Source organism: Chlorocebus sabaeus, chromosome 10, assembly GCF_047675955.1.
Source record: "Chlorocebus sabaeus isolate Y175 chromosome 10, mChlSab1.0.hap1, whole genome shotgun sequence".
NCBI classification, from domain to species: Eukaryota; Metazoa; Chordata; class Mammalia; order Primates; family Cercopithecidae; genus Chlorocebus; species Chlorocebus sabaeus.
In genome coordinates, this window is record NC_132913.1 from 84,796,550 (window position 1) to 84,823,773 (window position 27,224).

General features: G+C 41.1%; 1 protein-coding gene and 1 pseudogene across 3 annotated transcripts in view; both read right to left on the minus strand.

Moving 5' to 3' along the window:
- RFTN2 (raftlin family member 2) overlaps positions 1–27,224 on the minus strand; it is an 84,607-nt gene that overhangs the window by 17,328 nt on the left and 40,055 nt on the right. For all 3 annotated transcript variants that reach the window (XM_073019893.1, XM_007965751.3, XM_007965750.3), the window contains exons 6-7: positions 19,906–20,027; positions 18,041–18,144 (exon numbers count right to left, since the gene is read on the minus strand). In XM_073019893.1, the coding sequence (XP_072875994.1) occupies positions 18,041–18,144; positions 19,906–20,027 (226 nt within the window). The remainder of the gene's footprint in view (positions 1–18,040; positions 18,145–19,905; positions 20,028–27,224) is intronic.
- Positions 23,418–26,562, minus strand: LOC103217586 (glutamate dehydrogenase 1, mitochondrial-like; annotated as a pseudogene).

A 27,224-nucleotide genomic window follows, 5' to 3' on the forward strand; every position in this document is an offset into this window, starting at 1 on the left:
ATTAGCTGCATTTTATGCTGAGCCCTTTTTCTGGAAAATGAATGCAACACTGAAACTCTGGCTTTAGAGTTATGTGTCAACCGCACACCATTTGAAAATCCCAACCTTATTGATGCCACTGAATTTAGCGAAATATCAAATCTTTCTCAAAGTGGTAACAGGAGACTGCTTCTTTTTTATATTTGAAAGGCTGTTTCTAGTCTAATCTCATTCCATTTTGACCTCATCTTTGATTGGAACGATAAACATTCATAAAATATGTAGTAATTTTGGGAACAAATCGTCATGAGGCTTTGGTACACGGGCGGGATTAGCATGTGTACAGAAAAGGCTGGTCACATGTTTTGGGAGCATGACGTATACTGGAAAAAGCCATGGCTTTGGAACCAGACAGTTCCTGGGTTCAAATCCAAACTCTGTCATAGTACCTAATAGCTGACGCCTTTAATCAGTTAATCCTTAAATTCTCTGTTTTCTTTTTCTTTCTTTTCTTTCTCTCTTTCTCACTTTCTTTCTCTCTTTCTTTCTTTCTTCTTTCCTTCTTTTGAGATGGAGTTTTGTTCTTTTTGCCTAGGCTGGAGTGCAATGGCGTGATCTTGGCTCACTGCAAACTCTACCTCCCTGGTTCAAGTGATTCTCCTGCCTCAGCCTCCCGAGTAGCTAGGATTACAGGCATGTGCCACCACACTGGTCTAATTTTGTATTTTTAGTAGAGACGGGGTTTCTCCATGTTGGTCAGGCTGGTCTCGAACTCCCGACCTCAGGTGATCTGCCTGCCTTGGCCTCCCAAAGTGCTGGGATTACAGGCATGAGCCACTGCACCCAGCCTCTCTGATTTTTTTCTATCAGGGACCTCAATAAGTGATAAGTGAAGAATAAGAGTGCATGAAGAGCCTCACATTGTGCTTGCCACGAGAAGGAGCACAACAAATGTGATTTCCTTCCACTTTTCCATTCATTTAGTGAAATATAGGGTGCAGTTAAGGGAAGGGAAGAAAAGTTTCAGAATCAAGAATATCTTCCAGAGAGCAAATTCAAGGGACAGAAAGACATGGTGGTTCATGCCTATAATCCTAGCACTTTGTGAAGCTGACGGAGGATCCCTTGAGCCCAGGAGTTTGCGACTAGTCTGGGAAACATACTAAGACTCTTGTATCTACAAAAACTTTTTGAAAAAGTTATCCAAGTGTGGTGGCACGTGCCTGTGGTCCCAGCTACTCGGGAGGCTGAGGTAGGAGGATCACTTGAGCCCGGAGGTTGAGGGTGCAGTGAGCTATTGATCACGCTGCTGAACTCTAGCATGGGTGACAGAAAGAGAACCTATCTTAAAAGAAAAAAAGAAAGAAAAGTAAAGAAAAAAGAAAAAACAAATTCAAGGGACAGGGTACGTGGGAATGCAGAAGAGACCCTCTGGGTAACGTTCCAGGTGTGTGATCCAGGTGGAGAATCACATGAAAGAACCAGGTCTGGAACGATCCAAAGATGGGAAGGAGGGATCAGGGTAGAATTCTTCTTCTTGAGGAGAAAGCAGGAACGCATCGGGGTAGGGATTGTGGGAGACCTTACAGGCAGTTCTTTCACACTCACTGTGGATGGCACAATTCTGAATGCACTAAGATCTAATGTTTGGCCTATGGCAGGCTTTACAGACTTTACTGTGCATTCCAAACACTGAGGTGCCTGTTGATTCCAGGGTCCACTCCAGTCTATGGAATCTCCATTTCACCAGGCTGCCCAGGTGGCCCTGTGCACAGTAAATTTGGCAACCATCACCAGAAGAGACAGACTTGGAGGTGTGGACTTCTCAGGCCCTGGGGATTACTTGGTGATATTTGCTACTACCAAAGGCATTCACTGTTTTCCTTGAATAATAAAACCCACCAACAGTTCCTCTCGGTATGGAGTATTTCTGGAAGCATCCTTGATGTCTATTTTATCATATTCTTCTAATGTGACTTGTGTCCTTAAATGTTTTGGACAATTTTAGCCAGATACGCTGCCTAGAGCCACGATGAGGACACATATTTTTCACCATCTTTAGTTTATCAATTTATTCCTGACCTGAATTGTCTCAAATATAAAGGAATTTGGAATGCGAGCAAGGAGTTACTCCCTCTGCAGTCTGACACAATTTCTGGCAGCAACCGCAAATTATGAAAGAATATCTCTACCAGCAGATCCCGAGGCAGTGTGGGAAGGAGAAAGAGGAAGGACGTGGCTTATCAAAGGCTCGGTGGGTTGGAGGTGGAGGTAGGTGGGTTAGGGGTGTATGTCAAGGAAAACAGTCCTCAGATGGTGTGAGGTACACTGCTCAATCCTGGGTTGAGAATCATTGCCTGTATGTTTGAAATAGGATTCTCTCTGCCAGTGTTCTGCTTGATATTTAACACAGCATGCAGAGAGGTGAAACGTGTGGTACAGGGGAGGGCGAACCCTCCACAGCCTCTTCAGTGAAGCAACAGTACTATCAAATCTACTCCTCCTGTGGCGTGAAGGGGAATTGCCTCTGAAAGGGCAGAAGCTTTTTAAGCACAAACTTTGTTTTATTTTATTTTATTTTATTTTATTTTATTTTATTTTATTTTATTTTATTTTATTTTATTTTTTGAGGCAGAGGCTCACTCTGTTGCCCAGGCTGGAGTGCAGTGGTGTGATCTGGGTTCACTGCAACCTCTGCCTTTTGGGTTCAAGGGATTCTCCTGCCTTAGCATCCCAGGTAGCTGGGATTACAGGCACACACCACCACATTTGACTAATTTTTGTATTTGTAGTAGAGATGGGGTTTCACCATATTGGCCAGGCTGGTCTTGAACTCCTGACTTCAGATGATCCGCCCACCTTGGCCTCCCAAAGTGCCAGGATGACAGGTGTGAGCCACCTTGCCTGGCCTGAGCACGAGCTTTAAAACCATTCGTTTGAAACTGACAAGTAATGCCTTCCAGTGGCCCTATGAGGAGTGCTGTTTGGGGAATCTAATGAGATAAAACAGCAAACGTGGAGATGGTTTGTCAAAGGCTGACAACTTTAGACAGCATCCAGATGCTCAAAAAAGACTTTGGAAGGTCAGCATCTATCTGCCTTTTGGGGAGGTCCTCAGAGTCAGATGCTTAATTTGAGATATGTTGGAAACTTCTATGTCCCTGGTTTTCTGAGGGCCATTTTGATTTAAAATAGGTCCTGCTATTTTCAGACCAGCTGTGAGACCATGTGGAACTTGTTTTGGTTTCGAGACTCTAATCACGGTAGACCTAAGGGAAAGAGGTCTGAAGCCTTATAGACGGACAACTATTTGGTAAAGCAAGTAAGTCCCTTATGGTTCCCAGCCGTTCCTGAGATAATTCTATTTACAGAACTAGGATAGAATGTTCTTCCCTTAGCAAACTGGTGGTCATTATGGGACCTGAGAGAATGTTAAAATGCCCTGGATGGTTTCAGAGGACAGAGCCCACATCTCTTATTCCCTACAAAAATGTTTATCCCAAAGGTGCTGTTAGTTAACTGAGTGACTTAGTATCTTCCTGAGAGGGATTTAAGAATCTTCTGCTTCTCTTTTAGACTTTAATGGACAGTCATGCTTTGATGTATTAGAAAACAAAGGCAACTTTGGAAAATATGCTTGATTTAGAGATAGTAATTTAAATTCTGAAAAAGCTCTAGTACAAACTGTTTTGGTGACAAGTATAGAGAACAGTCTACAGAGAAGTGATGAGAACATTGACTAGTCCCTTCATCTCTGAGGGCAGCAGATGATCCCTGGTGCTGTGTTCAGCACGAGGGCACAGGCCACATGAAGGACAAATCAGCTGGGGCAGGCCTTGAAGGGGCTGAGTTCTCTGCAGGCAGAGGTGGTTGAACATTGTCAATGAGATAGTGGATGTAAAGTTCCTAGACCCTGGAGATGGACCCTGGAGATTGACCCTGGAGCACAGGAGATGCTCAGAGATGTTGCCTTTTCTCTTCCCTGCCTTCTTCTATGCACTTCATAAGAAAGCACAAAGAAGATTCTACGTGAATGTCCTTTGAGGGAGAGGGATTTTCTGTGACAAGAACCTGACTATCAAGAAGACTGGGACTTCCCGCTAACAGAAGATCTCATGGACTGAACTAATAAAAACGACTTTGACTCCTGTAGTGCTTTCAGCGTTCTAAGTCCTTTCTGCGTACATTAACATGCTTGTTTCTTATGATAATCCTTTAAGGTGTGCAGAGCAGAGATTTTCTCTATTTTATGGATAAGGAAATTGAGACTCAGAGCTTTTAAGGTTTTTGTCTTGGGTCACCTCTAGGTCCCACTCTTTCCACAACACCGCATTCGCCCTACAAGCAAATGTAGAGTGACGACATTTGCTTGTAGAGCTCACTGAAGCCCTGACTACAGGAAGATGTGGCTTAATTCTATTCTGACTAGAAAACTTTATAATTTGTGGATAAGTCTAAGATTATTTTGCCGAAGTCTAGATTTTTATTGTGCATCCTAAATTAAGCATTCCAGCTTATAATGTTCAGAAGTTATAGTGGAGAATAATGAAGAAAATAAACACAAATGTTCATTTTTCTTGGGCCAATTAGACTACTTAAGCAGACCATACAGGTCCGGATGTTAGTGTGGCAAATGCAAGAAGAGACAGGAGCAAGTTCATGATCCACGGTATTAAAGTGTGACATAAAAGATTAATAATTGAAAGCTTTGCCTTAACATTCCCCCAAATGAATTCAGTTCTGCACAACAGTGACTAGCACTGGTTGTAAAAACAAACAAGCAACAAAAATGAAACTTAAAAAAGTTCTATTTATAGTTTGACAATATCTTTTATTTTATTTTATTATTATTATTTTTGAGACGGAGTCTTGCTCTGTCACCCAGGCTGGAGTGCAGTGGTGCGATATCTGGTCACTGCAAGCTCCGCCTCCCGGGTTCACACCATTCTCCTGCCTCAGCCTCCCTAGTAGCTGGGACTACAGGCGCCCACCACCACGGGCTAATTTTTTGTATTTTTAGTAGAGACGGGGTTTCACCGTGTTAACCAGGATGGTCTTGATCTCCTGACCTCACGATCTGCCTGCCTCAGCCTCTCAAAGTGCTGGGATTACAGGCATGAGCCACCGCACCCGGACTAGTTTGGCAATATCTTTAGTGATAATTTTTGTTTTTTTGAGACAGAGTCTTGCTCTGTTGCCCAGGCTGGAGTGCAGTGGTGTGTCTTGGTTCACTGCAACCCCCACCTTGCAGGTTCAAGTGATTCTCCTGGCTCAGCCTCCCGAGTAGCTGGGACTACAGGCATGCGCCATTATGCCTGGGTAATTTTTTTTTTTTTTGTATTTGTAGTAGAGACGGGGTTTCACCATGTTAGTCAGGCTGGTCTCACTCCTGACCTCAGGTGATCTGTCTGCCTCGGCCTCCCAAAGTGCTGGCATTACTGGTGTGAGTCACTGTCCCCAGCCAGTAATTAAATTTATAAATTATTTTTGTAGGAAGTTACAAGGACAACCTGAACTTCTCCTTGGTTCAATATGTGCCTATAATTTCAAGCATCTTTGAGAGATAGAGTACTTAGAATTTATGGTTAGGTGGGAGAGAGTTGTTCTACATTCTTTAAAATATAAAAACCAAAGTCATGTTTGATTGTCTCTGAATCTCTGCTTGTGGCATCTCCCTCCCATCTGGAGTGCCCACTCCACCACCTCTGCTTGTTCCCATTCTGAGCATCTTTTGAGATTAGTTTAAGGTGTGACATCTTTCATAAAGTCTTCAATAACCCTCCAACTGAAGAGCAGCACCCCCTTTTCAGGGTTCCTACAGGTCTCTCTTAGGAAGCTTAATCCCTTTGGCCAGATGATACAGCTACTGGTACACATTTTCCTTCCACCAGATCTAAGGTCCTTGAGGAGATTGTCTTCTCATCTCTGCAGCTTCCACATTAATGACCAGAAACTCATGCTCAGTAGATATCTAAAGAGTCGAAGAATTTATAAATAAATGGTCATTTGGTTTCTGTGATAATATATTGATGCCAGGGAACATGCTTCAAAAAAGAAAAAACCGATCATGACAAGTGAGCAAAGCTTGCAGAACAGATAAAAGCTTTGCTAGAGGAGTCATAATTGCTTTTTTGCACTCTAGCCTGGGCAACAGAGCGAGACTCTGTCTCAAAAAAAAAAAAAAAAAAAGAAAGACTTTGCTAGGTCTTTATTTCTTATTTTGCTAGGTCTTTATTTTTTATTTTGGTAGGTCTTTATTTTTTATTTTGCTAGGTCTTTATTTTTTATTTTGCTAGTTCTTTTACAGCTATGAGGTTCATTGACATTTAGTATGAATCTTAACTCTTCCTTCTACTCCTCACAAAACTTTTCAGCTACATGACCTTACAATAACCATAGCCTACAGAATTTTATATAAATTTGAACTATTAAAATGTCTCATATTTTAAAATAATTCACTCTTTCTCCACTAACTTCAATGGAGGGATTTCTTAAACAATATATTAAAAAGGGTAAAGATAGATACATTTGTTGATTTTAAAATTAAAAACTTTTGTTAATTAAAGACATCATAGAGTGAAAAGACAAACCAAAGAATTAGTGAAGATAATTGCAGCATGCATAACAAATAAAGGACTCTTTATTTGTTATATTTAAGTAAGTTATAAGTAGAGATTTTTTAAATTTAAATTTAAATTTTTTATAGAGATGGGGTCTTGCTATATTGCCCAGGCTGGTCTTGAATTCCTGGGCCCAAGCTATCTTCCCAGCTTAGTCTCCCAAAGTGTGGAGATTACAGGTGTGAGCCACTGTGCCTAGCCTTATGAATAGAACTTTAGGCTGGGCACGGTGGCTCACACCTGTAATCCCGGCACTTTGGGAGGTGAGACTGGCAGATTACCTGAGGTCAGGAGTTCGAGACCAGCCTGGCTAACATGGTGAAACTCCATCTCTACTAAAAAAACTACAAAGAAAAAAAAAATTAGCCAGGCATGGTGGTGGGTGCCTATAATCGCAGCTATGTGGGAAGCTGAGGCAGAAGAATCGCTTGAACCCAGGAGGTGGAGGCTGCAGTGAGCCAAGATCACGTCACTGCATTCCAGCCTGGGCTACAGAATGAGACTCTGTCTCAAAAAAGCAAAAACAAAAAACAAAAAAACATAGAATTTTAAATGTGGGCAAAAAGACTTAAACAAGTACTATATGAAAGAAAAATCCAAGTAGCCAATAAACATATGTAAATGTGCTCAATCTCAGGAAGTAATTAGGAAACTACAAATGGAAGTCACACTGAGATCATGCTACATACTCTCAATCAGAATGCCAAAATTTAAAAGTATGATAATATTTTGTGTTGAGACAATGGTGACTCTGACCCTCTGCTAGTAGGAGTGTACACGGAAACAATCTATTTGAAAAGAATCTGGTATTTATCTAACAAAGCTAAAGAAGTGCCCTATGACCAAGCAATTCTGCTTCTAGAAACTCACACATGTGTGCATCAAGATCTCTGCTCATACTCAGAACAGCTTTGTTTGTCATAGCCAACAACTGGAGACAGCAAACCGCCAGCAGCAGAATGTACCCATACGTAGTGGAATGAATAAATAAACTGCTACACACGGCATGGGTAAAACTTACAATGCTGAGTGAAAGCAGCAGCACATCAAAGAATATATATGATACGATTCCACTCATATAAAGTTAAAAAACAGGCAAAACTAAACTGTATTGTTTAGGGATTCATACATAAGTGGTAAAACTATTAGGCAAAGAAAGGATATGACTATCCTAAAAGTGGGATAATGTTATCTCTGTGTGGAGGAAGTGAGGGTGATGGGGAGACACATGGGGTGCTTCTAGGGTGTGGGCGATATTCATTATTTTGGCCTGCAGTGATGACACAGGTCTTTGTGTATAATTATGCACATTTGTGTTTTATGCACGTTTTATTTATTTATTTATTTATTTAATGTTTTTGAGACAGAGCCTCACTCTGTTGCCCAGGCTGGAATGCAGTGGTGCAATCTCGGCTCACTGCAACCTCTGCCTCCTGGGCTCAAGCGATTCTCATGCCTCAGCCTCCCAAGTAGGTGTGACCACAGGCATGCCACACCATGCCCAGCTAATTTTTGTATTTTTAGTACAAACAGGGTTTCACCGTGTTGGCCAGGCTGGTCTTGAACTCTTGACCTCAGGTGATTCGCCCACCTCGGCCTCCCAAAATGCTAGGATTACAGATATCAGCCACCGCACTCGGTGTGTGTTTTATGCACTTTCCATATGAGTGTTTTATGCCACAAAAATTGTTTTAAAATCGTATATTTAAGGGTGACAAGTAGAAGAATATTTGTAGATTTATACATGATAAAAAAGCTCCCTCCCCCTTTACATTTATTCTTTTGGAAAAATTGGTCTTGAATTTGTTAGGTTTTAAATGAGAAGTCTTTAGGAATTCATTCACCTGAACTCACTCTTCCTTAAATATATCCTGCACTTTTCTGACTATGCTTTGCTTAAGGTTGCCAGAGAAAGCAAATAATCTGTGGTATTCGTACTGCAACATCCGCTCCCATGCACATAGTAGACATCACTAATTGAGTGCCACGTTCTTTTTGGCTGAGCTGGTTCTAGTCTCAGAATCCTTATTGCAATGTTCCAGACAGCCACTACCAACAGCCTAGTGCTGGCATGTAAGAGGAAACCCATTTACTACTCCAAGTGAGCCCTATCTGCCAGACGGAATACCTTTCCTCTGTAAAACTGCTTTTGGAAGCACTATTCTTTCATCATGGTGCCCCTCAGACATCATGAGCTTCACAGACCTGCCCTCCTTCTTTATTGATTCCTCTACCATATTCACCTGCCTTATAGTCAACTCTCTTTTCATTATTGCTTCCCTGAGGAGCAATATTCAGATATTTCCCCTTAATATCTCCCCGTTAAATTTTAATACCAAAGATATGCTGTATATCTGTGTATATACTGTGTGGCCTTTTGGAGGGCCACAAACCATTGTAATAGCTGAGATTTTTTCCACTCCCTCGCACTCTCAATAACCAATTGTCATCATCTTGGGGACTTATCACTCCCGCTGAGAATACATGCTCTAGACCTTCATGCAGGACCTGTCATGAACTGTGTTGTTTCTCAAAGCAGAGTGTGACTTCCTATATGTCTGTCCCTAGAGTGGGTAAAATATTGTCTTGCACATATTAGGCACTCAAGAAATATTAGGCACTCAGAAAGATCATTCTGGTTAAAATAAATGCATGAATCTGAATCAGTTTCAATACAACTAAGCCAGTTTCAAAAGAGTGGGCTTATCCGTAACTGCTCAGTCACTTGTGACATATACTCTTACGAAAAGCTTTCATTTATAGTTCCAAAATTCATTAGAGTAGAAGAAATAGAATTGTTAGGCTAATTTGTGCTTTATGTTGCCTTTGCGTCATCTTACACATTAATTAATTGTCATGGCCTAACATTTCCAACTCAAAAGTAAATGAGTTAATTCTTGCTTTTGAAAACTGAAATATAATTTTGCTTTTTAAAAGGAAAATTATAAAATTAAATGTTGACTTCCAACTTTGCAGCTATGTGCTTAGTCACAAAGTTCCTTTGCCTATGACCCTGAATTTGTTTCTCAGGTATCAGTATGTGTTAAAAACAAAGAAAAGGGCACACTACAATGTAGTTGTCCCAACTCCTCCCCACCCCACAAAATGTTAAACATTTACGTTCAGATGAGACAGAGTGATGGTAACTGGAAGTATATATAATAGACAAAATTGATTATTTTAAGAATGTGGCCTTACCAAAAGATTACTATGAGCTTAACTCATGATGGACTTACATGACACTGTTTCTACAGAATTTAAATTAGTAAGAGCAGAGAACTGCATTAGAATGGGCCAAATCCTAACCTCTCCCTCAACTGCATATATATAAATGTGCAACAACTGCTTTGGCTGCCACGTGAAGATTGAGACTGGGACTCCACAGACTTCCAGTGCTTCTAAGCTGTGATGCCCATGAGGCTGTTGGGCCTGTTCTACAGGGGCTGCAGAAAATGGAAGAGGGGAACAGAGCTCAGCATCACAGTGAGAAGACCAATTTCTCTTGTTATTCACATCTTGTCCTTAGGGACCAAATTTTTTTTTTTTTTTTTTTTTGAGACACAGTCTCACTCTGTTACCCAGGCTAGAGTGCAGTGGTGTGATCTCGGCTCACTGCAACCCCTGCCTCCTGGGTTCAAGCAATTCTCGTGCCTCAGCCTCCTGGGTAGCTGGAACTACTGGTGCGCACCACCATACTCAGCTAATTTTTTTGTATTTTTAGTAGAGACGGGGTTTCACCATGTTGGCCAGGCTGGTCTCGAACTCCTGACCTTGACTGATCTGCCTTGTTTGGCCTCCCAAAGTGATGGGATTATAGGCATGAGCCACTGTGCCTGGCCGGGACCAGACTTTTTTAAAAAAAGTTATTATTATTATACTTTAAGTTCTAGGGTACATGTGCACAACGTGCAGTTTCGTTACATAGGTATACATGTGCCATGTTGGTTTGCTGCAGCCATCAAATTGTCATTTACATTAGGTATTTCTCCTAATGCTATCTCTCCTCCAGCTCCCCACCTCCCGACAGGCCCCAGTGTGTGATGTTCCCCTCCCTGTGTCCATGTGTTCTCATTGTTCAACTCCCACTTATGAGTGAGAACACGCAGTGGTTGGTTTTCTCGTCTTGTGTTACTTTGCTGAGAATGACGGTTTCTAGTTTCATCCATGTCCCTGCAAAGAACATGAACTCATCCGTTTTTTTATGGCTGCACAGTATTCCATGGTGTTTATGTGCCACATCTTCTTTATCCAGTCTATCACTGATGGGCATTTGGGTTGGTTCCAAGACTTTGCTATTGTGAACACTGCCACAATAAACATATGTGTGCATGTGTCTTTATAGTAGTATGATTTATAATCCTTTGGGTGTATACCCAGTAATGGGATTGCTGGGTCAAATGGTATTTCTAGTTCTAGATCCTTGAGGAATCACCAACACTGTCTTCACAATGGTTGAACTAATTTACACTCCCACCAGCAGTGTAAAAGCATCCCTATTTCTCCACGTCCTCTCCAGCATCTGTTGTTTCCCGACTTTTTAATAATCGCCATTTTAACTGGCATGAGATGGTATCTCACTGTGGTTTTGATTTGCATTTCTCTAATGACAGTGATGATGAGCATTTTTTCATGTGTCTGTTGGCTGCATAAATATCTTCTTTTGAGAAGTGTCTGTTCATATCCTTCACCCATTTTTTGATGGGGTTGTTTGTTTTTTTCTTGTAAATTTGTTTAAGTTGTTTGTAGATTCTGGATATTAGCCCTTTGTCGGATGGATAGATTGCAAAAATTTTCTCCCAATCTGTAGGTTGCTTGTTCACTCTGCTGATAGATTCTTTTGCTGTGCAGAAGCGCTTTAGTTTAATTAGATCCCATTTGTCAATTTTGGCTTTTGTTGCCATTGCTTTTGGTGTTTTAGTCATGATGTCTTTTCCCATGCCTATGTCTGAATGGTATTGCCTAGGTTTTCTTCTAGAGTTTTTATGGTTTTAGGTCTTACATTTAAGTCTTTAATCCAACTTGAGTTAATTTTTGTATAAGGTGTAAGGAAAGGATCCAGTTTCAGCTTTCTGCATATGGCTAGCCAGTTTTTCCAGAACGATTTATTAAATAGGGAATCCTTTCCCCATTGTTTGTTTTTGTCAGGTTTGTCAAAGATCAGATGGTTGTAGATGTGTGGTGTTATTTCTGAGGCCTCTGTTCTGTCCCATTGATCTATATCTCTGTTTTGGTACCAGTACCATGCTGTTTTGGTTACTATAGCCTTTTAGTATAGTTTGAAGTCAGGTAGCGTGATGCCTCCAGCTTTGTTCTTTTTGCTTAGGATTGCCTTGGTTATGTAGGCTCTTTTTTTGTTCCATATGAAATTTAAAGTAGTTTTTTTCCAATTCTGTGAAAAAAGTCAGTGGTAGCTTGATAGGGATGGCATTGAATCTATAAATTATTTTGGGCAATATGGCCATTTTCATGATTTTGATTCTTCCTATCCATGAGCATGGAACGTTCTTCCATTTGTTTGTGTCCTCTTTTATTTCCTTAAGCAGTGGTTTGTAGATCTCCTTGAAAAAGTCCTTTGCATCCCTTGTAAGTTGGATTCCTAGGTATTTTATTCTCTTTGTAGCAATTGTGAATGGGAGTTCACTCATGATTTGGCTCTCTGTTTGTCTATTATTGGTGTACAGGAATGCTTGTGATTTTTGCACATTGATTTTGTATCCTGAGACTTTGCTGAAGTTGCTTATCAGCTTAAGGAGATTTGGGGCTGAGACGATGGGGTTTTCTAAACATACAATCATGTCATGTGCAAACAGAGACAATTTGACCTCCTCTTTTCCTAACTGAATACCCTTTATTTCTTTCTGTTGCCTGATTGCTGTGGCCAGAACTTCCAATACTATGTTGAATAGGAGTGGTGAGAGAGGGCATCTTTGTCTTGTGCTAGTTTTCAAAGGGAATGCTTCCAGTTTTTTCCCATTCAGTATGATATTGGCTGTGGGTCTGTCATAAACAGCTCTTATTATTTTGAGATATGTTCCATCAATACCTAGTTTATTGAGAGTTTTTAGCATGAAGGGCTGTTGAATTTTGTCAAAGGCCTTTTCTGCATCTATTGAGATAATCATGTGGTTTTTGTCATTGGTTCTGTTTATGTGATGGATTATGTTTATTGATTTGTGTATATTGAACCAGCCTTGCATCCCAGGGATGAAGCCGATTTGATTGTGGTGGATAAGCTTTTTGATGTGCTGCTGGATTCGGTTTGCCAGTATTTTATTGAGGATTTTCGTATCGTTGTTCATGAGGGATATTGGTCTAAAATTTTCTTTTTTTGTTGTGTCTCTGCCAGGTTTTGGTATCAGGATGCTGCTGGCCTCAAATATGAGTTAGGGAGGAGTCCCTCTTTTCCTATTGATTGAGATAGTTTCAGAAGGAATGGTACCAGCTCCTCTTTGTACCTCTGGTAGAATTTGACTGTGAATCTGTCTCGTCCTGGACTTTTTTTGGTTGGTAGGCTATTAATTATTGCCTCAATTTCAGAACCTGTTATTGGTCTATTCAGAGATTCAGCTTCTTCCTGGTTTAGTCTTGGGAGGGTGTATGTGTCCAGGAATTTATCCATTTCTTCTAGATTTTCTAGTTTATTTGCATAGAGGCATCTGTAGTATTCTTTGATGGTAGTTTGTATCTCTGTGGGATTGGTGGTAATATCCCCTTTATCATTTTTTATTGTATCTATTTGATCCTTCTCTCTTTTCTTATTAGTCTGGCTAGTGGTCTCGGTCTATGTATTTTGTTGATCTTTTCAAAAAACCAGCTCCTGGATTCATTGATTTTTTGAAGGGTTTTTTGCGTTTCTGTCTCCTTCAGTTCTGCTCTGATCTTAGTTATTTCCTCTCTTCTGCTAGCTTTTGAATTTGTTTGCTCTTGCTTCTCTAGTTCTTTTAATTGTGATGTTAGGGTGTTGATTTTAGATCTTTCCTGCTTTCTCTTGTGGGCATTTAGTGCTATAAATTTCCTTCTACACACTGCTTTAAATGTGTCCCGGAGATTCTGGTACATTGTGTCTTTGTTCTCATTGGTTTCAAAGAGCATCTTTATTTCTGCCTTCATTTTGTTATCTACCCAATAGTCATTCAGGAGCAGGTTGTTCAGTTTCCACATAGTTGTGAGGTTTTGAGTGAGTTTCTTAATCTTGAATTCTAATTTGATTGCACTGTGGTCTGAGAGACAGTTTGTTGTGATTTCTGTTCTTTTACTTTTGCTGAGGAGTGTTTTACTTCCAATTATGAGGTCAATTTTAGAATAAGTATGATGTGGTGCTGAGAAGAATGTATATTCTGTTGGTTTGGGGTGGAGAGTTCTGTAGTTGTCTATTAGGTCCACTTGAAGATCAGACTTTTTAATGTTCTCGGTATAGTATAACTTGATTCAACTGGATCAAAAGGCCCCTGCCTTTAAATTCTGCCTTCTAGATATAAATGAGTGCATGTCTTTCTCTATCCTGTGTTCTAAAGTTCCCTATTTTTCTCTCACCCCCTCCCTTACCCTTCTCACTTTCTCTCTCTCAATGTAAGATTAGAATTCAGTGTTTCCGAAAGTGCATCAAAATCGCTTTGGGATTCCTGTTACAATGCACATTCCTGCTCACACTCCAGAATTCGGAGAGGGAGCCATGCTGCTGTTCTTGAGGTAGCCAAAGAGAGGGAACTTTGGCTCTTCCTTCCCTTTTATTTTGGTGGTTTTTTAAGGTCAACAATATTAGCTGCTAGCTCAGCTAGTTTGGTCCTCCACCAAATTTGCTCTGAAGAGTTTAGTGTCAACTTCCACCTTGAGCTCTTGAAGGGAAAAAGGATTGAGCCCATTGATATTATTAACAGTGATAACGATTAAGAAGGGATTCTGGCATGTTTTCAGGACCGACAACAATAACTCTGGAATAATGTGGTGATATAAGATTACAGCATCATGACATTTCCATGGTAATGCAGTTTTAAACCTTACTGGTGAGATATTGCCTAGGGTAATTGAAGCAACAACTTTAACCTAGGGACACACTATATCTATGTAATCCAATAACAGGATATATTTGAGTGAGGGGAAAATATCTTATATACAGGCCATTCAAGTATGGCTTAGGTGATAAAAGAGTAGGGAAAATGTTGAAATTACTTAAGACTCTATTGTTGCATGTAAGACAAACATATATAAGGAAGAACGTTTTCACTGGCAGTAGTTTTAAGTTATGTTTTCAACATGTGGGCCGCAAAAGGAAGATGATGATAGACGTTTGTTTTTCTGGGTGTGAGAATATGTGTAAGCAGATATCTTAATAATGTCCTTATGTATTTCTGTTGCTTTTATTGTCTTGTCATCTTCAGTGCTGATTTTGTGTATAGTGAGCTACAGTATTTACATTTTCTGAAACATCCTGATTTAGGACAGGCCAAGCTATCATGCCTGAACACTGGTTTCAGCTTATCAGAAATTTTGGTTCTGCTAAGGATTAGGTCCCAAAACTTTAGCCCTAATTCATTAGCCTAATATGCCCGGGCCCTGTATAGGTACTTTGCATGTATTATCTTAATCATTGTGATAATGCACTAAAATTGATATTATTGTACCATTTTTCAGATAAGCAAACTTATCTTAAAAATGTCAGACGACTTGCCCAAATCATACAGCTAGACAATGATGAAGCTATAATTAAAACAAGATCTGCTTAGCTCCAAAGCCTGGGCAGCTTGTAACCATTCCTCTAGTTTCAGAGACTAAAAACTTTGGGCTCTATCCTCTACCTTGACCAAGGTCAACTCTATATAACATTTTTCTTTATTTGTAAAGATGATGACATAATTGACAATGATTACATCATTGTGTGTACTAAAGCAGCTAAGAACAGCATGTGACATGTCACAGGGACAGTATATTTGTGCAAGAATAAAAAGGCAGAGGATAAACAAGCTTTACCAACAATCCTTGTTACCAAATGACCTTCATCCTATATTTCCTATGTTGCAGGCACTTGGCAGGACTCCAATTACAAAATGCAAAGGAACAAAATAAACACCAATATTGCACAATGCTCCTTGGCATACAAAAGAAGAGTAGACATTGTGTGTTGTAGTGAGTCTCATTGCATAATGGCAATTACTGTTAAAATTACATTTTTTGCCTACCTTCTATACAGAGTTAGTAGCAGATTCCTAAATGGAAATCTGCTAAATGGTCATGATGCTGCCCTCTAATCTCTTTAGTATTTGATGATCCCATCTAACTTTGACAGTTTAAAATGTCTCTTCTTTTTATAATTTTTTTCTTTTTTTTGAGACGGAGTCTCGATCTGTTGCCCAGGCTGGAGTGCAGTGGCGCAATCTCGGCTCACTGCAAGCTCCGCCTCCCGGGTTCATGTCATTCTCCTGCCTCAGCCTCCCGAGTAGCTGGGACTACAGGCGCCCGCCACCATGTCTGGCTAACTTTTTGTATTTTTAGTAGAGATGGGGTTTCACCGTGTTAGCCAGGATAGTCTCGATCTCCTGACCTCGTGATCCGCCCACCTTGGCCTCCCAAAGTGCTGGGATTACAGGCGTGAGCCACCACGCCCGGCCTGTCTCTTCTTTTTAATATTCCTATAGAACCTATAGACTAAGACATCTCAAGTAGCCCTTGATGAGTTACTGTATTATATTACACAATACATAAGCTTGATCTGCTCTGACCAGAGTGTAAGCCCCTTGTTTTGTAGAATGAAACGTAAGCTTAACCAGCTCACAAGCTCCTTCAGGGCCAGAAACCATGTACAGCTTCCACATATTTTTATTGATTGATTGACTTTTTGCCTTTTAAATTTGATTTTTAGAATTTAAAATTCAGAATGGCATGGCAGAGATAAGAGAAGGAGCGTCTGAATACTGAGAAGAGTTTGGCTGGAGATGGTTGGAGAAGAGAGAGGCTGCTGGATGGTCAAACTCCAGGAGTTGATCATCTTCCCACTGCATCCCACCTCCCCCTCAATAAAACCTGCACAATCACCATCCTCAATTCCCTGTGCAACTTGGTTCTTCCTGGACGCTGGACAAAGACCTAGGTACTGAGAGGACACTGAGCTGGTTAACACTTAAGCCGTCTGCAGATGGCAAAACTAAAAGAGCACTGTAACACATGCCTGCTTGGGCTTTGGGAGTTGCAGGCACCCACCCCTAGACGCTACCATGGGGCCAGAGCCCCAGAGCACTCGTCCCAGCTCCTGCAACTGCTGGTCTGTGTGCTTCCCCTCCCATAAGTGGTTTGAGCACGTAGAAGGTGAACAGACAAGCCACACCCCTGTTACACGTCCTGCAAGGTTGGGGGCGGGGGTGTCAGGGAATTCTCCCATTTCTTGAAGACTGAATCTTGAAAATTACTACTGTTCTGTTATTTGATAGGTATGTCACAGAGTAGAAGAGGTTGGGAAATCATGCTTCAAGGAGTCATCACTCAATTTGAGAACAGTTACTACAGAGCTCTGGGAAGAAAAGTAGATTAATTGCTTTGCTTACTTCAAACATTCCTTTTTTGTTCTTTAAACTTGAGTATCTTTACTTTATATCCACCTTAATTCCTTTCCCTACCTGAAGAAGGTGTGGCTTTTCAGATAAAGCCATGCCAATCAAAGATTTTTAAATGTGGGATACTGGAATACTGGACAGGGCTAAGTTGCTAAACTGGGAAGGCCAGAGAAGGTGAGTGAAGTGGGTTAGACTAAGGAAGGGGAGGTTGCCTTCCTTAGTCACACCTGCCAATCACTCAGACTCTGCTAAAAGGGAAGGCCCAGTTGGTACTATGCTGTCCTCTGCAGGTAGTCACCTGTCCAGGCAGGACAGCCTTGGCAGCCAGTCATTTCCTGGATGCCAAAGCAGGCAGAGGACACATCTCTGGGTCCCAGGAATAGCAAAGCATTTTACATAATGACTTACTTGGTCTCTGTTTCCCTTTCTCAAAAAAGTAAGATTCAATTTTTCCTTTCCAAGAAAGTTAGTAAAAAGAGAAAAGGAAAAGGAAAGTTAGCATTTATAAAATATTGGCATTTGGTTTTAATGTAGGTATTTATTTCAACGGAAACAGCTACCAAGTCCACGTGCCAAGGGGAACTAACTCACCACACTGGAGGGAGGTGGCAGAAGTGCTCCTCCATCCTGCTGGCTCCGGAACCCTACTGTGTCCTAAACCAGGCTGTGTGCTGCGGTGAGGACAGTTTTGCACATGTGCTGCAGAGCCTAACAGCTTATACATCTATAATGCTAAGGACTAGATTTACTAACCTCTAAGGTCCATAAAATCAAACTAGAAGCTCAGTGAAATGTTTTCTGTAGGTATTAAACAAATATTTGTTGAATTGAACTATCTAACAAATGAAGTCATATATTAGAATTAAGTGATAGTATGTAAGGATGCTTTTGCCTTACCTGTCATGTCTCAATACAGGTGTGGGTAACACGCTTGTCAGAAGCCATCCGAATTCAGCCAGAGTGTGCAGCAGAGGGCCATAATCTGTTTTGATTTCACATCCCTGCATGAATAAGCATAAGAGCTCATACTCTAATGGCAAAGACAACCAACTACACAATTACAACAAAGGGTGATACGTGTTAGGATGAGGGGAGTTCACTTTCATCCGTTGCAGCCTTCCTGGGCTTCATGTTCTGCTCTGCTTCCTTCTAATAACTGAACCAAATTAGAAACACTGGTAAAGGAGAGAGGTTTCCATCCTGTTGTCCGAAGTTTGGGCTTCCTTTGGTCTTGTTAGGGCAGTGGTTCCAGAAATTTAATATATGGGGTTGGGAAGCTGGGAATCTGCATTTTATTTTATTTTAAGAGAGGGTCTCATTCCTCCATCCAGGCTAGGGTGCAGTGGCACAATCATAAGTCACTTTAACCTCAATTTTCTTGGCTCAAACTATCCTCCTGCCTCTGCCGCCTGAGGAACTGGGACTACAGGTGCATGACACTATGCCTGGTTACTTTTTAAATTTTTTCGTAGAGATGGGGTCTCACTATGTTGCCTAGGCTGGTCTTGAACTCTCAGGCTCAAGTTATCCTCCCATTTCACCTCCCTAAAGTGCTGGGTTACAGGCGTGAGCTGCTGTGCCAGGCAGAGTCTGCATTTTCACACGAGCTCCTTAGGGGATTTGGATCCAAGAAGTTTCTAGAAACATTTTCAGAAACACTGGTCTAGGGACCAGGAAGTGAGGACAAGAGTGGAGAGTGACGATAGTGGGGTATTGAAGATGAGAGGTGCTTGGGTGTGGGGAGTCTTTTCACCGCTTTTTACTTAATTTGGAATTGAGTTTTGCTTGGAGCTTTACCTCTTCCCCCAAATCCTTTTTCCCCACTCAATGGGTTTTCTGGTTTCTTTGAAAATGGGCTATGTCTTTTAACCTTTGTACGGTCAGAAAGGTAAAAGTGTCCCTGAAACAGCCTGTCAGGGAAGGCCTCACATACAAAACAAAATATACCTGAATTCAGTGTGTACACCTCAAGGGCAGTCCATTCAGTGACATCTGAATTCAGGGTGCACAACATCAGCAGCAATGTCATCTCTGATTGTGAAGGACAATGCTGTGTGTACATGTTTGGCCTGGTGAGAGAGAGAACATCTTTTGGATATTTTTGCCTTTGAAAGTCATTCATAAGGTTAAAAAAACCTCAGTCACATTGGTTGATTGGAGACAAAACACTAGGTGAGTGACTGAATTTTTTTATTTCAATCAGTTGTCACAGAATGCTGTAAAGAGAAGCTCAGTGCCAGGAGATGTTTTTTCAGCTTAAAATTTTTGGGAACTTACTGCTACTTATGCATAGTTAATTATTTCTCTATCTTGCAAAAACATTTAACATTGGATAAAGCAAATTACCTTTTCACAAATCCGAAAGAAGTGTGTTCATGCATTTGTGATGAGATTCTAAACACTAAACAAATATGTGTTTAAGGATACTGCATGTGCCAGGCACTGAAGAGCTTTAACATGTAAAATAAAATATGTATAGCCTGGGCAACATGGCGAGACCCTGTCTCTACAAAAAATACAAAAAAATTAGCTGAGTATGGTGGTGCATGCCTGTAGTCCCAGCTACCTGGGAGGCTGAGGTTGGAGAATCACCTGAGCCAGGGGAAGTTAAGGCTGCAGTGAACTGTGATGCATTCCAGCCTGGGTGACAGAGTAAGACCCTGTCTCAAAAAACAAAAAACAAAACCCAAACCAAACATATATATATTATATATATTATATTTATATATGTAAAACTAAATTGTCAGAAAACTGCAGCTCACCTCAATAACAGTCCATTGTTCCACTACGATGGCATCATTTCCTTTCCTACTAGAACCTGGAACTCCAGAACCTTCTTCTTCATAGATAAAAAATCCTTCCAAAGATTTAGGCAAATGTTCCCCTGTGAGGAAGAGGATACAATTAAGAAGGGTTGTAAATACTAAGTGGCTCGTAAAACCATCTAAATCCTTAAATAACCCACATAGGAAACTGAAGGAAAAACATTGCAATTAAAAAACATTTGTTTTGGCGGAATCAATAATATCCTCCTCCTCATGGAAAGTTTTTCTTTCTCCCCAAAGATCAACACTTTTTTTTTTTTTTCACTTCACTGAATTAAAATCCAACTATACACATAAAAACTACAATAGCAAAAACAAGATAAAATAGTGTGGCACAATGAGAAGTGAGTGGAAAATCAATCTAAAAGGCATCTGGAAGTGATCTTCATTTTGAAATCAAAATTTGACTGTGGATCTATCCGTTGTATGCATGTTTATTATACCATTAAGAGAAACAGCATAAAAATGTTAATATTTGAAATTAAAGGCATGATATTAAAATTAATGCTAGGTAAGTTTACTTCAAAAGACCTAAACACAGAACAATTCTTTACCTCAATGATGAGTTAAAAGGAAAAAAAAAGAAAAACAGGGACAGGAAGACCCTAAACAGAAGTCATTGTCAAAAGAATTCCTGCTGGGAAGGAAGTTTTAAGGGAGGGCCTCTTTGACTTTTTCTTGAATAGTTGACAATAACCAGCTGGCCTACACAAACTGATTTTATGGAAGTTCTTTTGTCTCCTATTTTGCTATAGGAGATATTTTTCCCATGGTCATGTGCTGGTTAAACATTTCGGTTTCTGTGCAGCACAATGTCACATTGAAGTTTCCCTGGTTGACAGCTCTCTAAATTCTAAAGGTCTGAAAAGTTTTCAAATGATCTTTTAAGCTTAAAGATAAAAAAGACAAAAGTAATTTTAATGTAATTTTCTGTTTTAATTTTTATTATCAGGCTACAAATTTTAAGAGATAAATCATTATTATTATTTGTTTCACATCATTCATGGTTACGGCAGAACACCACGAAGAATTTGCATTGTTCAGAGTGGTTCCCAAGAACCCAGTAGGTCATGCGCGGTGGCTTACTCCTGTAATCCCAACACTTTGGGAGGCCGAGGCAGGCAGATCACCTGAGGTCAGGAGTTCGAGACCAGCCTGACCAACATGGAGAAACCCCATATCTACTGAAAATACAAAATTAGCCGGGCATGGTGGCACATGCCTGTAATCCTGGCTACTTGGGAGGCAGAGGCAGGAGAATCACTTGAACCCGGGAGGCAGAGATTGTGGTGAGCCGAGATCGTGCCATTGCACTTCAGCCTGGATGACAGAGCAAGACTCCATCTCAAAAACAAAAGAAAACAAAAAGAAAAATGAAAAACAAACAAAAAACCCAGTAAAGTTTAGTTTCCTAGTTCAAATTGGTTTTCTAATTACAGTATATATTTCATTTCCTTTAAATGTACTTATTTACTATCACACCAAAGTGACCAGTGAAATCAAATTTGTTTCTGATTGAAAGTTTAGGGCATCACTAGATCATCTTTACAATTGTACATGCCCCAAGTTCCCTTTTAGAGGTATGTGTTTTAAAATTAGTTGTATGCTGTGATAATTACACAGTTAATTATAATCTCCTTCTTTCTTACTTTGGGATTATATAATGTGAAAACTCGGGGCTTTGTGGCTCCAGGTCTGTTTTCTTGCTCTCAGTATTTGAAGACCAGAGCACAGTCCTACCTTGCTTTATTGTGCTTTGCTTTCCTGTGTTTTGCAGATACTGTTTTGTTTTGTTTTTTTTTCAAATTGAAGGTTTGTGGCAATCCTGCATTGAGCAAGTCTATTAGTGCCATTTTTCCAAAGGTGTGTACTCACTTCATGTCTTGGTGTCACATTTTAATAATTCTTGCAATATTTCAATGTTTTTCATTATTATTCTGTCTGTTATGGTGGTCTGTGATCAATGATCTTTGATGTTACTATTGTAATTGTTTTGGGCCACCGGGAACCATGCCCATAAAAAATGGCGAATTTAATTGATAAATGTTGTGGGAGTTCTGACTGCTCTACTGACTGGCCCTCCCCCCATCTCTGTCCCTCTCCTCGAGCCCCCCATTCCCTGAGATTAGGCCAATGAATAACCCTGAAACAGCCTCTAGGTGTTCAAGTGAAAAGAAGAGTCACAAGTTTCTCATTTTAAATCGAAAGCTGGGAATCATTATTAAGCTTAGTGAGGAAGATGTGTCAAAGCTGAGACAGGCAGTGAAGTAGGCCGCTTGTGTCAGTTAGCTAAGTTGTGAATGTAAGGGAAAAGTTCTTGAAGGAAAATAAAAGTGAATGAATGATAAAAAAGTAAAACAGAATTCTTGATGATATGGAGACAGTTTTAACAGTTTGGATAGAAGATCAAACCAGCCACAAGCAGTCCCTTAAGCTAAAGTCTAATCCAGAGCAAGATCCTAACTCTATTCCATTCTATGAAGGCTGAGAGACGTGAGGAAGCTGTGGAAGAAAAGTTGGAAGCTGACAGAGGTTGGTTCATAAAGTTTAAGGAAAGAAGCTGTCTCCATAACATAAAATTGCAAGGCGAAAGAGCAAGTGCTGATGTGGAAGCTACAGCAAGTTATCTAGAAGATCCAGCTAAGAGAATAGATAAAGGTGGCTACACAAAATTACAGATTTTTATTTATTTATTATTTATTTATTTATTTTGAGACAGGGTCTCACTCTTTCACTCAGGCTGGGGTATGGTGGCATGATCTTGGCTTACTGCAACCTCTACCTCCCCACGCTCAAGCAATTCTCCTGCCTCAGTGTTCCAAGTAGCTGAGATTACAGGTGCATGCCACCACACCCAGCTAATTTTTGTTTTTTTAGTAGAGATGGGGTTTCACCATGTTAGCCAGGCTGGTCTCGAACTCCTGATCGCAAATGATCCACCTGCCTCAGCTTCCCAAAGTGTTGGGATTACAGGCGTGAGCCACCGTGCCCGGCCTAAAACTACAGATTTTCAATGTCAGTAAAACAACCTTATAGTGGAAGATGTCATCCAGGACTTTCATTGCTAGAGGGGGGTAGTCAATGCCGAGCTTCAAAGCTTCATAGGACAGGTTAACTCTCTTGTTAGGGACTAATGCAGTTGGTGACTTTAAGTTGAAGCTAATGCTTATTTACTATTCTAAAAATCCTGCGGCCCTTAAGAATTACGCTAAATCTACTCTGCCTGTGATCTAGACATGGAAAACAAAGCCTGGATGACAGCACATCTGTTTATAGTATGGTTTACTGAATATTTTAAGCCCACTATTCAGACCTACTGCTCAGAAAAAAAGATACCTTTCAAAATATTATGCTTATTGACAACGTACTTGATCACCTAAGAGCTCTGATCAAGATATACAAGAAGATTAATGTTTTCTTTTCTTTTTTTTGAAAACGTAGACTTTTAATAACTGCTTTTATCAACAGGTTAAGCCATGCAGTTACGAAGTAGTTAGAAATTTCTGAAAGGGTGTTATAGTTAAAAAAAAAAAAAAAGCTGATTCTTACACATATATTATCTAGCACTTCATGGGGACACTACTGTTCAAAAGGCCCTGACCAAATAACTCCCAAATGAAACACTCAACCCAAGGTTGTTTTCAGCCCACTGTTAGCGAAGCTGGGTGCAGAATGCAAACCCTCTAAAAGGAGAGGACACAAAATCAGGTGAGTAGGGGCCATTGGCAATGCTCAGAGGTAGCCAGACTCCAAACAGGGAGCCCAAGTGGTTTTTTTCTGAGACACTCTACTTGAATTATTGTTTAATTAGTCAACCATAGATCTTCAAAAGAGACCAATTAGTTCACATGATAAAAAGGTTACTACATACTTTGGACTATGTGTCATAATTATAGTTAGTAAATTCTGACAGTTTTAATGAAAACAGCCTCCACCATTTTGCAAGTATGATGATAACTTATTTATCCACAGGGCTTTTAATGTTTGCTGGACAGCAATACATGACTGATAAGCTATAAATGACAATGTTTTATGATATAAAAATACTAGTTTTTTTCATTTGTTATTTTTATAGGCATTCACTGTTTGAGTCAAGGTTAGGCTTGTTAAGTGATTAAAAGCAATTTTATGACAGCAGCATGTACTTATTTTATTCTAAAAGAATAAAATTGATAAACAGAAACAGCTTTTATATTTGTTTGCAACCTGCAAAATTGAGTTATTTTGCTGATATAAAACACTAAGAACTCACTTGAGGACCATGCCACCTGAAAAGGCCACACACCTACTTCTTAAATGGGTTATAGTTACAGTGTGTCCCACACTCGTCCAGAGCATAATAAGTGAGCAACTGACTGCTCTTGACTGTTCCTTCCCCAGCAATAGCACTGATTGTGTTGGGGACAGCCACAGAGCAAGGCTGCACAGCCAGATGGAGGAGACTTTATTTAAAGGCAAAATACCAAAATGGCTCTCTGGTGTAGGTGATTTCTACTTTCACACTCAGCTTGTACAGGATCCCCTAATCTTAATTTCTTTCTCCTTAAGTGCTGATTTGGACTGACTTGTTGAGAATAGTATCCATTATTAATGTCAGGAGAGCAAGGGATTTCTGTGGTTACATGTAAACTTGTGATAGGTCTGCAGAAGTTACAGGTGAAGAAGGCAGTGAGGAAGTCAGCCACGATCCATCTATGTGAAGGTCATACCAGCTTCATTGTACACGTTGAAGACTTTCTCAATGGCATTGACATAGGCAGCTGTTCTCAGGTCCAATCCCAGGTTAGTTATACTTCATGACTGTGCACATAATTTGCCTGGTAGAAAGCTCCATTGTGTATGCTAAGCCAGAGTGCACGATGTCTTTCTCAGATGCACCCGATATCCTGTCTTGGATCTCTGCTGTGGATACAATGGGAACAGTTCCACCATGCTTTCCAAATTTTCCTTCTAAACTCTCTTGACCAGACATGAGCAAGTTGTAGTTAGAATCCCTTTCATATTTGAAGGTCAAACGGCCATAGCTGACATGATTCAGATTCTTCAGCCACTCAAAGTAAGATACTGTCACTCCTCCGGCATTCAAGTAGAGATCTGTAATACCCACAATGTTTCTCTCCAGGAAGATCTTGTTAGTTTCTGGAGTTGTTGGCCCATTGGCACCTTCAGCAATGATCTTGGCTTTGACTCTGGGTGCATTGGATTTGGTCAACTGCTTCTCACTGGCAGCTGGAATCAGTATGTCACAGTTGGCCTCCAAGATGCTTCCTTCATAGGGCTTTACCCTGGGAAAGCCCAGAATGGACCCATGCTGCAATTTGAAGTCTTCCAGTTCCTTTGGGTCAATACCATCTGGATTCCACATGCTCCCATCAGACTCACCAACAGCAATACATTTAGCACCAAAACGATGTAAATATCTCATAGAGTGTAGGCCCACATTACCACATCCCTGAACAACAAATGTTTTATCTCCAAACCCTGGTGTCATTCCTAAAATGCTCATGTAAGAAGCTTCATTGATGAAGTTTTCAATCTCACAGAAGACACCACGGCCAGTAGCAGAGATGCGTCCATGGATTCCCCCTTGGCTGATGGGTTTACCAGTAACACAGGCGTGTGCATTAATATCATAGTGCCCTTTGGTGCTGGCATACGTATCAGCGATCTAGGACATCTCCCGCTCACCTTTGCTCATATCTGGGGCAGGCACATCAATGCCAGGACCAATACAGCCCTTCTTTGCTAGCTCCATAGCTCCATGGTGAACCTCCTTGTGATCTTTTCCAATTCATTATCGTTATAGTTCTTGGGACTGATCTTAACACCAACTTTAGCAGCCCCAAACGGCACATCAACCACTGCACACTTGTATGTCATCAGAGAAGCCAAAGCTTTTACTTCATCTACACTCTCATCAGTGCTGTAACAGATACCTCCCCTGCAGGGCGTGCGGTGCTGGCTGTGCTGGGCTCGGCAGCCTTCGATGACCTCCCAGGAGCCGTCGTTGCGCCGGATGGGGAAGGAGAGCCTCAGCACATGGTTGCAGGGCTTGATGATCCGCAGGATGCCGCGCACCCGGTTCCGCTTCTGCTCCTGGCTCTCACGGGTCCTCAGGTCCTCCACCAGCTTGTCCTCCACGATGCTGTCGCCGCGGTCTAAGAAGTCCTCCACCATCTTGAAGAAGTTGGGGTCGTCCTCGCGGTCGGCCACCGCCTCGCTGCAGTGGCGCTGGGCGGCCAATGCGAGCCCCCGCTGCGGGGCGGCGGCGGGCTGTCCCCGGGCCTGGCCCAGCAATGCGGCGGAGTCTGCGGCCGCCTAGCCCAGGGCTGCGGGCCCGGCCCGGTACAGCAGCAGCGCCTCGCCCAGGCAGCGGTACATGGCGCCAGGCGAAGGGGAGGTGAGTGACGGTCGCGGAACAGGCGCGCTTTCTCAGAGTCCCCGGTACTAGGGCGGAAGAAGATGAATGTTTTCAAGCCTACTAACACAACATCCATTCTACAGCCCATGGATCAAGGAGCCATTTTGACTTTCAAGTCATATATTTAAGGAATACATTTTGTAAGGCTATAGCTGCCATAGATAGTAATTCCTCTGATGGATCTGGGCAAAATAAATTAAAACCTTCTGGAGAGGATTCACTATTCTAGATGCCATTAAGAACATTTATGATTCATGGGAGGAGGTCAAAATATCAACATGAACAGGAGTTTGAAAGAGGTTGACTCCAGTTTTCATGGATGACTTTGAGGGGTTCATGTGGTGAAAATAGTGAGAGCTAGAATTAGAAGTGGAGCCTAAAGATGGGACTAAATTGCTGCAATCTCGTAGTAAAGCCTGAATGGATGAGGAGTTGCTTCTTATGGATGAGCAAAGAAAGAAAGTGGTTTCTTTCTTTTCTTGTTGTTGTTTTTTTGAGATGGAGTCTCACTCTTGCCCAGGCTGGAGTGCAGTGGCACGATCTCGGCTCACTGCAACCTCCACTTCCCAGGTTCAAGTGATTCTTGTGCTTCAGCCTCTTGAGTAGCTGGGAATGCAGGCATGCACCACCATGCACAGCTAATTTTTGCATTTTTATTTATTATTTATTTATTTTTGAGACTGAGTTTTGCTTTTGTTGCCCAGGCTGCAGTGCAATGGCATGATCTTGGCTCACTGCAACCTCTGCCTAGATCAATCAAAAGTTCAAGCAATTCTCCTGCCTCAGCCTCCTGAGTAGCTGGAATTACAGGTGTGTCACTATGTCTGGCTAATTT